The sequence below is a fragment of the Eleutherodactylus coqui genome, chromosome 7 (assembly GCF_035609145.1).
Source record: "Eleutherodactylus coqui strain aEleCoq1 chromosome 7, aEleCoq1.hap1, whole genome shotgun sequence".
Taxonomy (NCBI): domain Eukaryota; kingdom Metazoa; phylum Chordata; class Amphibia; order Anura; family Eleutherodactylidae; genus Eleutherodactylus; species Eleutherodactylus coqui.
In genome coordinates, this window is record NC_089843.1 from 213,213,611 (window position 1) to 213,227,032 (window position 13,422).

At 44.7% G+C, this 13,422-nt stretch overlaps 1 protein-coding gene across 1 annotated transcript in view; it reads right to left on the reverse strand.

Moving 5' to 3' along the window:
• Positions 1-11,067, reverse strand: part of LOC136573669 (C-X-C motif chemokine 13-like) — a 30,608-nt gene extending 19,541 nt beyond the window's left edge. Inside the window, exons 1-2 of the mRNA XM_066574929.1 lie at positions 10,932-11,067; positions 1,264-1,396 (exon numbers count right to left, since the gene is read on the reverse strand). Of these exons, the coding sequence (XP_066431026.1) occupies positions 1,264-1,396; positions 10,932-10,995 (197 nt within the window). The 5' untranslated portion in view covers positions 10,996-11,067. The remainder of the gene's footprint in view (positions 1-1,263; positions 1,397-10,931) is intronic.
• Between the last annotated feature and the right edge of the window lie 2,355 nt (positions 11,068-13,422).

Genomic DNA, 13,422 nt, shown 5'->3' on the forward strand with positions numbered 1-13,422 from the left:
GGAAGATCTCAGTGACTTGATACGAGACTTCAGTCTGTCTAAACAAGCATCTGAACTCTTGGAATCCAGACTGAAGGAAAAGAACTGCCAGAAGCTAATATTATAGCTTACCGGACAAGTGAAGATGATGAAATTGTATACTGCAGTAATGTCCCGGGACTACTTCTTGAGATTGGTCTTCCAGAGTATCGACCAGAAGACTGGCGACTCTTTATAGACAAGTCCATCAAAAGCTTAAAATGTGTGCTATTTCACAATGGTAATCGCTATACAACTATCCCACTTGCCCACTCAACAAAACTTTGTGAAGAATACAACAACATTAAGATGGTTCAGCAGAAACTTGGTTATCATCAGCATTGATTTGAAGATGGTCAACTTCTTGCTTGGGCAGCAAAGTGGATACACAAAGCACCCATGCTTCATCTAGTAGGTCTTTTTCCAAGATCATTGGAGAAAGGGGACATGACCTTTAAGGGAAAATATGACAGTTGGTGCAGCGAACATCCTAAATGAGCCTTTGGTTAATAGGAAAAAAGTCATTCTTCCCCCGGCTCCATATACAGTTAGGCCTCATGAAGCAATTAAGGCCTTGGACAACAATTCTAATTGCTTCAAGTACATTTGCAAATCCTTCCCTGGACTCAGTAGTGGAAACCTGAAAGCAGGAATATTCGATGGTCCTGAAATTCCAAAGCCCATCAACGATTCCAATTTCAGTAAAGTCATAACTTGACATCGAAGCATCTTCACGGTGTAGTTTTGTCTCTGTTGTAAAGAACTTACAATATCTCAAAAACTAGAGCCAATCTAGCAAACCCGTTGCCGTATTAGCATTCACCATCCTCAATTCAACTAAAATCACTCTGATGTAACTGGCACCAAAATGTTTGTTGACCAGTGTTATCGTCTACTTTTGCCCTTTTTTGAACGCTAACCGTTCCATCTTAACCCTCTCCAATCCACTGTCTGACATCTGAAGACATTATGATTTAAGGCTGTACAGCTCCGATGTTGGAAGACGTCCGTCCGGGTTCTCTTACTGTATATTGCCAGCCTCTCTGCTGTCGGAGCCTATCCAACGTGTCACCTCATGCAGTACTGGCTTTAGCCAGCAGATAGCGCTGTTGTATAACAGCAGGAAAAGAGCAAGCCCCCTAGGAAAACCAGGATACAAATTGGATTGGAAAGGGTTAAAGCACCCTAATAATAATTAGTCAGTCGCTTAACAAATTAGCAAGTAAGACGGTCCTCCAAACTTACATGATTTCTTTTCTTCTGCAGTTCTCTCTTTCATGATAAATATTAATACGATGAAAGTGTTGCTGGTGAATGAAGTCATTGGTTGTTCTTAAACATTTGCACCTCCTTCTAACATACATGCTCTCCCAAATGCCTGTGAAGTGGAAAATAACATTTTGTTGTGAAAAAGCCTAATCTGGAACGGAAAGTTTGCGATTTAAAGGGGTTGTCCCGCGAAAGCAAGTGGGGTTATACACTTCTGTATGGCCATATTAATGCACTTTGTAATGTACATCGTGCATTAATTATGAGCCATACAGAAGTTATTCACTTACCTGTTCCGTTGCTAGCGTCCTCGTCTCCATGGATCCGTCTAATCTTCAGCGTCTAATCTCCCGATTAGACGCGCTTGCGCAGTCCGGTCTTCTCCCTTCCGAATGGGGCCGCTCGTGCTGGAGAGCTGCTCCTTGTAGCTCCGCCCCGTCACGTGTGCCGATTCCAGCCAATCAGGAGGCTGGAATCGGCAATGGACCGCACAGAGCCCACGGTGCACCATGGGAGAAGACCTGCGGTGCATCGTGGGTGAAGATCCCGGCGGCCATCTTACTAAGGTAAGTAAGAAGTCGCCGGAGCGCGGGGATTCGGGTAAGTACTGGACGTTTTTTTTTTATAACATGCATTGGGTTTGTCTCGCGCCGAACGGGGGGGGCTATTGAAAAAAAAAAAACCCGTTTCGGCGCAGGACAACCCCTTTAATGCATCCCGTAGAAGTAATGAGAAGCGTGGTAGCGTTCATGCTGCGTATAGGCGCTATATTGTAGGAAATGCTCCCGGCATACAGTATATATTCAGCTGCATACTAATTTATGCTGAATGGGAAGAAAAAACGGATATTGAGCAGTAAATATACGTCCGTGTGCCGTCTGATGCAAGTTGTGCCAAAGGATCTTAGGCGCATCTCACATTCAGCTGTGTGACTCTATCCTAAGGCCAGATACACACGAGCGTATGCATATTTGCACGCTCCTGAATGCTGCATAGTTGTGGAATGAACTATGCTTTTTTTTGCGCACAACGGCGTATTTTACTATACGCTTTGCGCCTGTAAGGCATGTTCATTTGCGCACGGCAAAGGCTCACTGATTAAAATGGCTAATTAGTCTAATGAGTTCCAAGAGTGTTCTTCAGCAAGCGCAATCACGTAGCATATCCTACATCTCCTTGTGTATTGCATGCGCATTTGCGTCCCCCCGTTTACTTCAATGGAAATCTTAAGTGCGCAAATGCACAGGAAAATAGAGCACGCTGCATATTTTTTTGTGCGACCAAAATGCGCCGGTTGAATATGCGCATGTGAAAGAATCCATTGTAGTCAATGGGCTCTATTCTCTAGGAATTCGTGCGTAAATTTTGCGCACGCAAATACATCCATGTGAATCTAGGCTAAGGCCAACTTTACGCAGGCATATCTGCGCGGGCAAAATTTGCATTAGCAATACGCATAGAATAGAACCCACTAATTTCAATGGATTCATTCGCATCTCTGTATGTTGTACACGCATTTCGGTTGAGCACAAAAAGAAAATGCAGCAAGCTCTATTTGCACACCAAAGGTTTGCATAGAAGTCAAGGAGATGCGTGCAACACTGTATAATTGCGCCAAGATACGCAGGAAGCTCCCATAGACTTCTATGGAAACTGGAAAAAGGATGGGGGGGGGGAGGAAGTTTAGCTGCGTACAACGCTGGAAAAAGAAGACAGCTGCCTCTATTTAAGTATTAGCAGTCATTCCGAGGATTTCTGCCGATCGAGGGATTTTTGGGCTGCAGCGTATTTCTTTGACCATAGGCTGCAGCCGCCCGTGTAAATGGCAGAAAATACACTAATTGAGATTGGGACTTGTTCGCTGCTATTCTTTATTCATGCGATTTTCCAGCGCACCATGTGAGTGTGGTTCTTACTGCTGCTGATTTTCAGCATAATTCGCTATGGACTTTCCAGGGTTGATTTACTATCTGCTGAAGTTACATATATGTGAATTAAGACCAGAACAGCATTCAGTCATTTATAAGTGGAGTTTGGCGTTAGAAACAGAAAGCAAATATCTACCTTTTTTAAATTCATAAGAAATGTACAATAGGAATGATAGAAGAAGGTGATACTCCGGTCCCCTAGTGGGGCAAAAATAAAAAGTTTAAAAAGTATTTTTAAAAAAGTAAAAAAAAATTAAAATAATAATAATAATAAAAAAAATAAATATATATATATATATATATATATACAGTATATATATATATATATATATATACAGTATATATATATATATATATATATATATATATATATATATATATATACATCTATATATATAAATGTCACATTTCCCCCCTAAGGCTCCCTGTTCACGGCCGTGACGGAATATCACTAGCGATATGCCACTGCAGGGGAGCAGGGGGTATGGCTGTCAGGTCCCTGCAGTGAGCTTATCTGACAGATGCAATTTGAATCCCGCGAGCTGAGAATCGCTATGATTCTACATTTGTGGACGTCGGGGCTGCGCTTTTCATAGAAAGTCTATGCAAAGCGTTCACTGCATTCCCCCCGACCGGATTATCGCCATGGGTAATGCAATGAACTAATGCCCGTGAACAGGCAGCCTTAGGCAAACTTCACACTGGCAATGGCGATTTCGGTCGGTGAATGTGGCCCCCATATCGCGCTCCTCACCATGTGAAAGTCCCTTGGAATTGAGGCATTTTAATGTGAGAACAGCCTCACATCACTGATGAAGAGAATCCCCCCTGTGGCTGTCACAGCTGTGGCAAAGGATCGCGGAGTTCTCCCATTGCTTCCAATGGGGCCAGCGCTGCCGCCGCCGGCCCCATTGAAAACAATGGGCGCTTCGATGCGAGATCTTGCAGCAAGATAGAACATGCTGTTATTTGTTTCCTCCATAGCATCGCATTACGGTTGCATGTAGGAAAGCATCGCTAATCTGTATGACACCATTGAAGAGAATGGGGTTCATATTTGTGCGTCTCGCAACTCACAAGTCTTGCGTGATTTTCACGCCAGTGTGAAGGCAGCCTTACTTTGTAAAGAATTTTTTTTTTTTAATCGTTTGTAGCGAGTCTAGCGACCCAGAGAAAAAAAAAGTATTTAACACGCACGGTGAACACCATGAAAAATAATGCAAAAAACATGGCGAACATATCCAATTTTGCTCGTCTTGCCTTACAAAACAGAGAACAGAAAGCAATCAGAACGCTGTAGGGATTAACAAATGGTCCCATTAAAAAGTGCAACTCATCCTGCAGAAAGAAAAACCCTCGCACAGCGCCGCTGACAAAAGAAAGCTGAATGTTAGGGGCCTTTGCAGCAATAAGAAAAAATTAAAAAGTGTGAAAAAAATTTAAAAAACAACTATATAAACTTGGTATTGGCATAATCGTACCGGCCTGTAGAATTAATTTAACGTATTATTTAGGCCTTAGCCAGACGGGCGTTTTTAGCCGCGATTTGCGCATGCGCATGAGTCCGGCGATTTTATAAAACCATTGCTTTGCAATGGTATCGGACACATGAGCGCTTTTTATGCGCTCGTCCGATAAATTATAGAACAGAAATCGCAGATCGCACCTATCTGCGATCTGCGATTCTTGTTCTCTTCTCTATATGCGCTCAATGAGGCCGGCGGCAGCAGCGCCGACCCCATTGAGAACATATAAAAGACAAATCATTCTTCTCTGCCACAGCTGTAACAGCTGTAGCAGAGAAGAACGATGTTTGCCCATTGAATTCAATGGAGCCGGCAATACAGCCGCTCCATTGAAAGCAATGGGCTGCCGGCGTGCGCGGGGTGAATTGTCGGGAAGGGCTTAAATATATAAGCCCGTCCCTGCAATTCATCCTAAAATGTGTTAAAATAAAAAAAAATTGTATACTCACCTTTCCGCTGCAGCCGGAGTCCAGTTCTCCTGAACTGCTTCTCGGCACTATTTAGCCGAAATCCCCGCCTGCTGAATGATCTGCCTCTGATTGGTCACAGCCCTGACCAATCAGAGGCAGGTTTCACTCACACACCCATTCATGAATTCATGAATGGGTGAGTGACTGCTGCCTCTCAGCGCTGAGCCAATCAGGGGCAGGTCTGACTCACAACCATTCATGAATTCATGAATAGGTGTGAGTGAGACATGCCTCTGATTGGCTCAGTGCTGAGCCAATCAGGGGGCAGGTCTGACTCACACCCCCTTCACATCCACTGCAGGACGACCGCGCGGAGCTCTGGCTGCCGGGAGAAGGTGAGTATATATATATTTTTTATTTTTACACATTTTAGGATGAATTGCAGGGAAGGGCTTATATATTTAAGCCCTTCCCGACAATTCATCCCTCGCTCGCCCGCAGCGCATTGCTTTAAATGGAGCCGGCTCTATTGCCGTCTCCATTGAATGCAATGCGCTGGACAGCTCCGGCCCGTTTCTAATGAAACGCGGCTAGGAGCAAATTTTCGGGCGATTTGCGGGCGACTTGCGCGCACCGGTCACGCGATTTGCGGATGCGCATCCATCATGCGATCCGCAAATCGCGTGAAAAAACGCCCGTGTGACTAAGGCCTTATACTGCGTGGTGAACGCCGTTAAAAATAAAAAGCGTGCCAGAATTACAGGTTTTTAACATGTGGTTTCCCTGTTTTAATTTTAAGATTATCTGCATCCGAACACATTTTAATAATTCTCATAATTCTAATTACGTAAGAGGCTGTTATATACATAGAGAGGGTGTAGCGAGATCCTGGAAAACAAATTGGGCAGGTTTGGTTTTTACCCGCCTGTCCTCCTACACTGCAATTATTTTTTTTTTTAGAGATGAGCGAGCACGCTCGGATAAAGCAGTTACTCAAGCGAGCATCGCTCTTCTCGAGTAACTACTTACTGGTCCGAGCAGGCTCGGGGGGCAGCACAGAGTGGGGGGGGGGGGGGAGTGAGAGAGATCTGTTTTACCCGAGCGTGCTCGCTCATCTCTATTGTTTTTAAATAAAGATGATGGATTTTTTTCTGCAGATTCCGAAAATGACCTTCAAAATTTCCTATCACATCAGGTTTTTTTTTTTTATAAATCACAAAAATGTGAAAATTTAAAAGAAAAACGGAATTTTTAAAATGACGTTGATATAGGACAAAGTTTGTAACAAGTGATAAAGTTCTCTGGAGGGATGGAATGAATGTGGAAGGAATAGATAGACATAAATATGTAGCTGATAACGAAAATGGAATTGATTTACCTGTATCGCGTCAAGATTAGCCGCACTCACAAAGCCGAAGGCTGCCTGTCCACAGGCAGGTTTTCATTGCGTTCCCAGCGGTGATAATCCGGCCGCGGGGAGCGCAGTGAAAGCTCTCCATAGCATTGCTATGGAGAGCCTTTCCCCCGTCCACGAGCGAAGAATTGTTGCAATTTTCCACTCGTGGCCAGCAAATCGCAGCATGCTGCGATTCGCAGCGATTCTCCGTGGTCAGCCTATCTGTCAGATAGGCTGACTGTGGAGATCCATCTGCCGGCTCCTGCTCCCGGCGGCGGCTCCTGCGCCGGAGATCCGCCTCGGGATACCGCAACGCCCGTGGACAGGCAGCCTAAACATGAGAGGAAGTAATCTTGCCACGCCAGTATGACTCCTTCCTCTCGCCGCCTCTCCCTTCTGGCGTCTGCAATGGCTTCATGTGGTTGTGTCAATCATCAAATATTTTGCTACATATGTGGCTGTTATGCGACAGGAAAACAGAGGAAAAATATTATGCGTTTGATGAAAAAAACCTTATTTTCAATACTTTGGGATTAAACTGGCAGATCAGAACAAAGCGGTCTGCACGGTTGGCTGATATACTCTACGATCTAATGCATTGGATTCCAATGCATCAGATCTAGAGATGAGCGAACGTACTCGGTAAGGCTGATTTCGCAATCGAGCACTGCGATTTTCAAGTACTTCACTACTCGGGTGAAAAGATTCGGGGGGCGCCGTGGGTGAGCGGGGGGTTGCAGAGGGGAGTGGGGGGGAGAGGGAGAGAGAGAGCTCCCCCCTGTTCCGCGCTGCTACCCCCCACTCCACCACGCCACGCCCCACCCACCGGCGACCCACGAATCTTTTCCCCCGAGTAGTGAAGTACTCGAAAATCGCGGTGCTCGATTGCGAAATCGGCCTTACCGAGTACGTTCGCTCATCTCTAATCAGATCACATGGCCTTATTCCTGCGACGTAAAAGCACCCGGCCGGCCAATATAGCCCAGGCGCTTTTACGTTGGGCCGAAAAGATAGTCCTGAAACTATCTTCCTGGACAGAATACGTCAGCTGCTGCATGGGCTCCTATGGTAGCCAATGACAGCGGCTGGAAACAGGAGGTGGGTGGGAGTTTAGCAGCGTTTGCAGTGGGGGGTGGCGGGATGGGGTGGGACTTAGCTTTGCCCCCTCCTCTTGCAAACAGTCGGAGGGGAGGAAAGAGGAGATGAGCCGTCGAGGAGGAGGGAAGAACAACGGCATGGCGTCCGGCCTTGGCGTATATGCGCCAGGCCCATGTTGTCTGAACGGGTGCACAAACGTTAGATTTGTGCGCCCGTTCACGCATTTTTACGGCAACAGCGGGCGCACATAAAAACAGGTATTAGAGATGAGCGAACGTACTCGGTAAGGCCGATTTCGCAATCGAGCACCGCGATTTTCGAGTACTTCACTACTCGGGTGAAAAGTACTCGGGGGCGCTGTGTGGCGGGGCGTGGCGTGGTGGAGCGGGGGGTAGCAGCGCGGAACAGGGGGGAGCTCTCTCCCCCGCTCCACCACGCCACGCCCCGCCCCCCCGAATCTTTTCACCCGAGTAGTGAAGTACTCGAAAATCGAGGTGCTCGATTGCGAAATCGGCCTTACCGAGTACGTTCGCTCATCTCTATTAGGTATGTTTGCATCTTCACACGTTACAAATGTCATTAAAAAATTACGTTTTTTGCAATTTTCACATTTTCGTGGTTTGTGAAAAAACCTGATGTGATACAGAATTTTGAACGTCATTTTCGGAATCTGTGGAAAAATCCAACGCTTTTTATTTGTCTCATTGGTTCTTTTGTACTGCTGCAATAATCATCATTGTCGGCAGCACAGCTCTCCATATAAACAGGGGATGTGCTGCTGACAACGATAAAAATATATATTGGGGGCAACCAGGCAGATCATTGCCAGATGATGGCGGTCCACTACTACTTTTCTAATGAACATCACACGATTGCTAATTATGTATATGTACTGAAGGTTAAGGTCACATAACTGTCAACCATTTCACAAGGATAGATTATTGCTTGTATGTATATTATTAAAGTGGTTGCTAATAATTAAAGGGGTATACCTATGTCAGACATTAATATCCACAGTATATGCTATGAATATCTGATAGATGCCAGTCCCACCTCTGGAGACCCACAACTATCTCAAAAACTGACCCCGTCCTGGCTGACTTGTTTTAAGCACTGCATTCAGACTGCCTGTAGTGGCAAGGGAAACAGCCCAGCATATTCTATGCTGTTTCTATAACTCCCATAGAAGTGAATGGGAGTTGTGTAACCCATGCAGCATTGTTCACTGTTTCCACATCTCAGTAGTTATGGAAACACCACAGCTCACTTTTTTATAACCTAATTGCCATTCACTTCTATGGAAGTATTGGAAATAACATTGAACAGTTCCCTTGACTAAAATCTGGCCACTTCAGGCAACAGGGACATGAGGATGGGGGTCAAGAGCCCAAATGGGAATACTCCTTTAAATGCTATAAAAATAGGATTTAATCAGTTCCTTTGCCCAAAAATTCATGTAAATCAAGGATGGGAATTATTTTTCAAATAAGGAACCATTCCCCTCTTAGCAGCTTTCTTTATAGTATATGCACCCTTTTGCAACCGCAGTCTCAAAATTATATACTGTAGGTTCATTGGTCTGATTGAAGCTAGCTTGACTTCTGTAGAACTCATGAAGATTAAATGTACCTGGCATTTTTTTTCCCTTCCCTTTTCCATAGGACCTTATTTAACACATATTTGTACATAATACAATAAAGAAAAAAAACAAAAAAATTCTATGTTTTTTATATGATACATAATTAAAGAGTAATAAAATGGTTTAGGCTGCTTCCCATCTGCGTAGGGGGTTCCATTATGGGAGCAGAAAAGGGCCCTGGCCGATTATACCCGTCTTATGACGGAACCGAACAGCGCCGGATGAACCCCATTGACTATAATGGGGTTTGTTCAGATTCCGTTCAGCTGACTGCCATCTTACCAGACAAAAGAGTTCTGCATGCAGCACTATTTCTTCCAGGAATTTTGTGCCGGATCTGCGATGGAACCTCTGAACAAGACTCCAGCTCAGATATGAAAGCAGCCTTACCCAATCATGAAATCCAGTATTAGTTACAATATGACAAAAGTCAAAATTCCACATTTACAAAATACATAAAACTTACACGTTGCATAAAACTAGAGTCAAAAGGAAGCATCCCAAGACTGCAATACTTCCCTGTCTATGGTGTATGTCAAGTCATGTACATTGATGCTACTCGACCTCAAACAACCATATCAAGTAAAGCTTTTATACATGGATACATTATACGTATGGCATGAATATGGACCTTACTACTGGGAATGGGCAAAATACTCCTAGAAGTCTCCAGCAAAGTGAGGACTATTCAGAATGAACTGCATTCCTGTCGGGTAAGCGCTCACAAAAAGTATGTTGAAATCCCTTCTTGCCCCATCATCTCACCCCTTCCTTATAGGATATGGGCACTGGATGATACCAAAGACATCTAATCCTAAATTGACAAAGGAACAGCAAGATCTAAACCTTCTGATTAGAGATGAGCGAACGTACTGTTTTCGGGTGTTTTTGCACTCGAGCACCGCTTTTTCCGAGTACCTGACTAATCGGACGAAAAGATTCGGGGGGCGCCGGGGGTGAGTGAGGGATTGCAGAGGGGAGTGGGGGGAGAGAGAGCTCCCCCTTGTTCCCCACTGCTACCCCCTGCTCCACCACGCCGCCCCCCGGCGCCCCCCAAATCTTTTCGTCCGAGTAGTCAGTTACAAAAACACCTGAACCGAGTACGTTTGCTCACCTCTACTTCTGATCTGTAAGTGAAGGGCATCATTATATCTTCGTGCTCTTTCGTAAAAAGTGCTTCAAGAGTGTCATCCTATTTCTTTTTGAATTGCTTATCGGCTTTCCGTCCAGGTGAAGCAAAAGAGGGAATTGCTTGTAATAGTCTGAGTAAAATACAAAAACCAAAAAAAAAAACGCAGCATGCCCTATTCTTGTCCGATTTGTGAACGAGAGTAGCACATTTCAATCTGCGATGTTCAGCACAACGGACAGCACACGGACGTCTGAATGCTGTCCAAAAGTATCCAAAGTAGAGTCCCGCAGCACACCAGAAAAGCCACCAGTGGGACTATGTCCAAGGTGAGCTTGAGAATCTGGGACACAACTTTAAATATGCCCCTGTGCAAGTAGCCTAAAAGGTAATCACTTCCAGGCAGTCTATTATATAACATGTATCAGTCTATGGTGAACATTTCTGCCTGTCTAATAAGTTGAACCGCTGGTTAGAAGTACGTTATTGGAAAACAAAGGTAAATTTAAAAAGCTCACCAAATGTAGAGAAGAAGCAATGGAGAGATAAAATGATCCACAGCAAAAGAAAGTTGCTTCTCATCTTGACTTCGGACCTGTTGTGACTTTGTTGGTCGTCCTAAACCATACTTATGTGATTACCATATGGAACAAGGAAGTGATCTAATTGGAAGCAGATTAGAAAAAAAAGAAATGCACCTAATAAACAGGTACAATAGACAGCATTGTATGTGTATAAATAGATTTCTATAGTTTATTTATGGTAACAGCAGCACTGTGAATACGGCCATTGTAAATGTCAATGGCAGGGCATAAAAAGGCTGAAATACCATGCCCACACAAGAAGTCCACATTTCTTACTGGATTCCCCTTTGGAATAGCTGTATTCAAAACACAAAAGCAATCTCAGCTTGTCACATGTAACTGAGTGAAGCATCAGCTCCTGTGTGCAAGTGGCTATGATTGCTATACTCTACAGCACGCCTCCTTGTCAATGTGGCTGTGGCATGTAAAAGTTTGACAAAGAGAGGGAGATCCCTCTGTCATCCAATGGACCCCCGCCATGTGATTGTAATGTGTCAATGGCTTGCTATGGAACCCAGAGGCTTGAATATTGCCTCTAGGTCTGCCAGGTAGGGTAGCTTATAAGGCTGCTCTTCATAGGCTTTATAATACACTGCTATACTCAGTGTAGCAGTGTATTATAAGAATGAGAAAAGATGGTGATATTCAGGTCCCCTAGTGGGACAAAAATGAAAAGTTAAAAAACTATTTTAAAAAATCTAAAAACCCCACCTTTTCCAATTTACTATGGAAAAAAAATCATAAATCTGGTATTGCCACGTTTGTAATGGCCCTCTCAGGGTCCCAACAGCCCAGTCCCCACAAAAATCACAAACAGCGGTGCTGCATGATAAGTGGCGCCACTGCAGTGAAGAATATCCGGAGTAGCACTCTCAAGCAGTCCCATCTGGGGAATATTGATGACAAGGAGGCTCCCACTTTGTGGGCTGCAGAAGCCTTTGTGGGGAATAGACCTCAGTGCCAAACTACACTGCCAGACATAGCAAGGAGAAATAACCAAGCGCAGGACTGAGTGACTACCTGCTATAAAAAGCGGTGGAACCCCTTCCCTCTCTCCCCTAGAAGCTCATTCCAGCAACTACCATACATATACCCAGCTTCCATTCCTTTTTGTGGAGGTTTGATGGAGAAAGAGGGGGAAAGGAGAGGAAGTTCTCTCTGGCCCTGTGGGGCCCGGTCCCAACAGAGCTTTCCAAATTTGACATATCTGACAGCTTATAATTTAACAAAGCAACAAGTTTAAAAATCTGTGCCTCAGTAAGGAGGCCATGCTGTAAACGAATTGATTCCCCCCTGTGGGATGAGCTTATACACGGCCACTGGGATGACTGCTGTCCTCCTCTGAGCTGTGCTCTGACCCTGTCCTAGACAGCTAAACAGAAATTTCAACTACCACTCCTTAAGCCTCTCCCCCCAGGTTACGGATGTGAAATTACAAGAAGGCAGCAGACAGAACAAATCGCTTCCTACGTCATCCCAGAATACCCTATCAGAACTTTTCTGAGCATCTCAGTCCACTGCTTCCACTCAAATGGCTCCCTCTCCCCAGAGCTCCGACTTCAACAACTCAAGGGACCAGCCCGCAAGTTGGCAAGATAGCGAACCAGCAAAAAACACCCCAAATACAGAACTCTCCAACACAGACACAATGCTCTTTAGCCACATCAAAAAATATTCCGGGATGAACTACAATAAGCAGTTTGCGACATCTCCAAGCAAATATCCAACCTAGGCCAGAGCACAAACGACCTTAAACAAAAAACAGGCAAGATAATTGACGCACTGGACCAAGAAGGAGCTAAATGGGATGATGGGGTTGAAGCCCTTGAGCTAAAATGCGAAGACATCAAAAATAGAAGCAGAAGGGTGAATATAAGGATTGAAGGCCTCCCTGAGACCATCACTAACCTAAAAAAATAGCTACCAACCTTTTCTCTGCTCTCCTCCCACAAGCTACCAAGGAAACCCTCTGTATGGATAGAATCCATTGTGCCTTTACTAAATTGGCTCAAGAGACATCATCTTAATGCTCCACTACTCCGAGATGAGAGATCAAATTCTATCCACCGCTCGCGACCTTTCCTTTCTTCCAGGCATACGAGCCTCAGTCCCAATCTACGCTGATATTGCTCCCTACACCCTTGCAAAAAGAAGGACCCTGAGACCCATCACCTTGGATTGCAAAGAGCAAACATCAAATACAGGTGGAACTTCCTGTTTGCACTATCTGTCCGCATCAACCAAAGAACCAACCCAGCTCCTTTACAACGCAATCAAAAACTCTGAAGCAAGATACGTGTTAATAAACTTTGAATGATTAAGATGTTAGGTTCTCTAATTTCAGATTTATTAGATACCTGACACATTTAACCCCTTGAGTGGCGGGTTTCCTACCACCCTGTTGTGACCACCAGGGCAGGTTTTT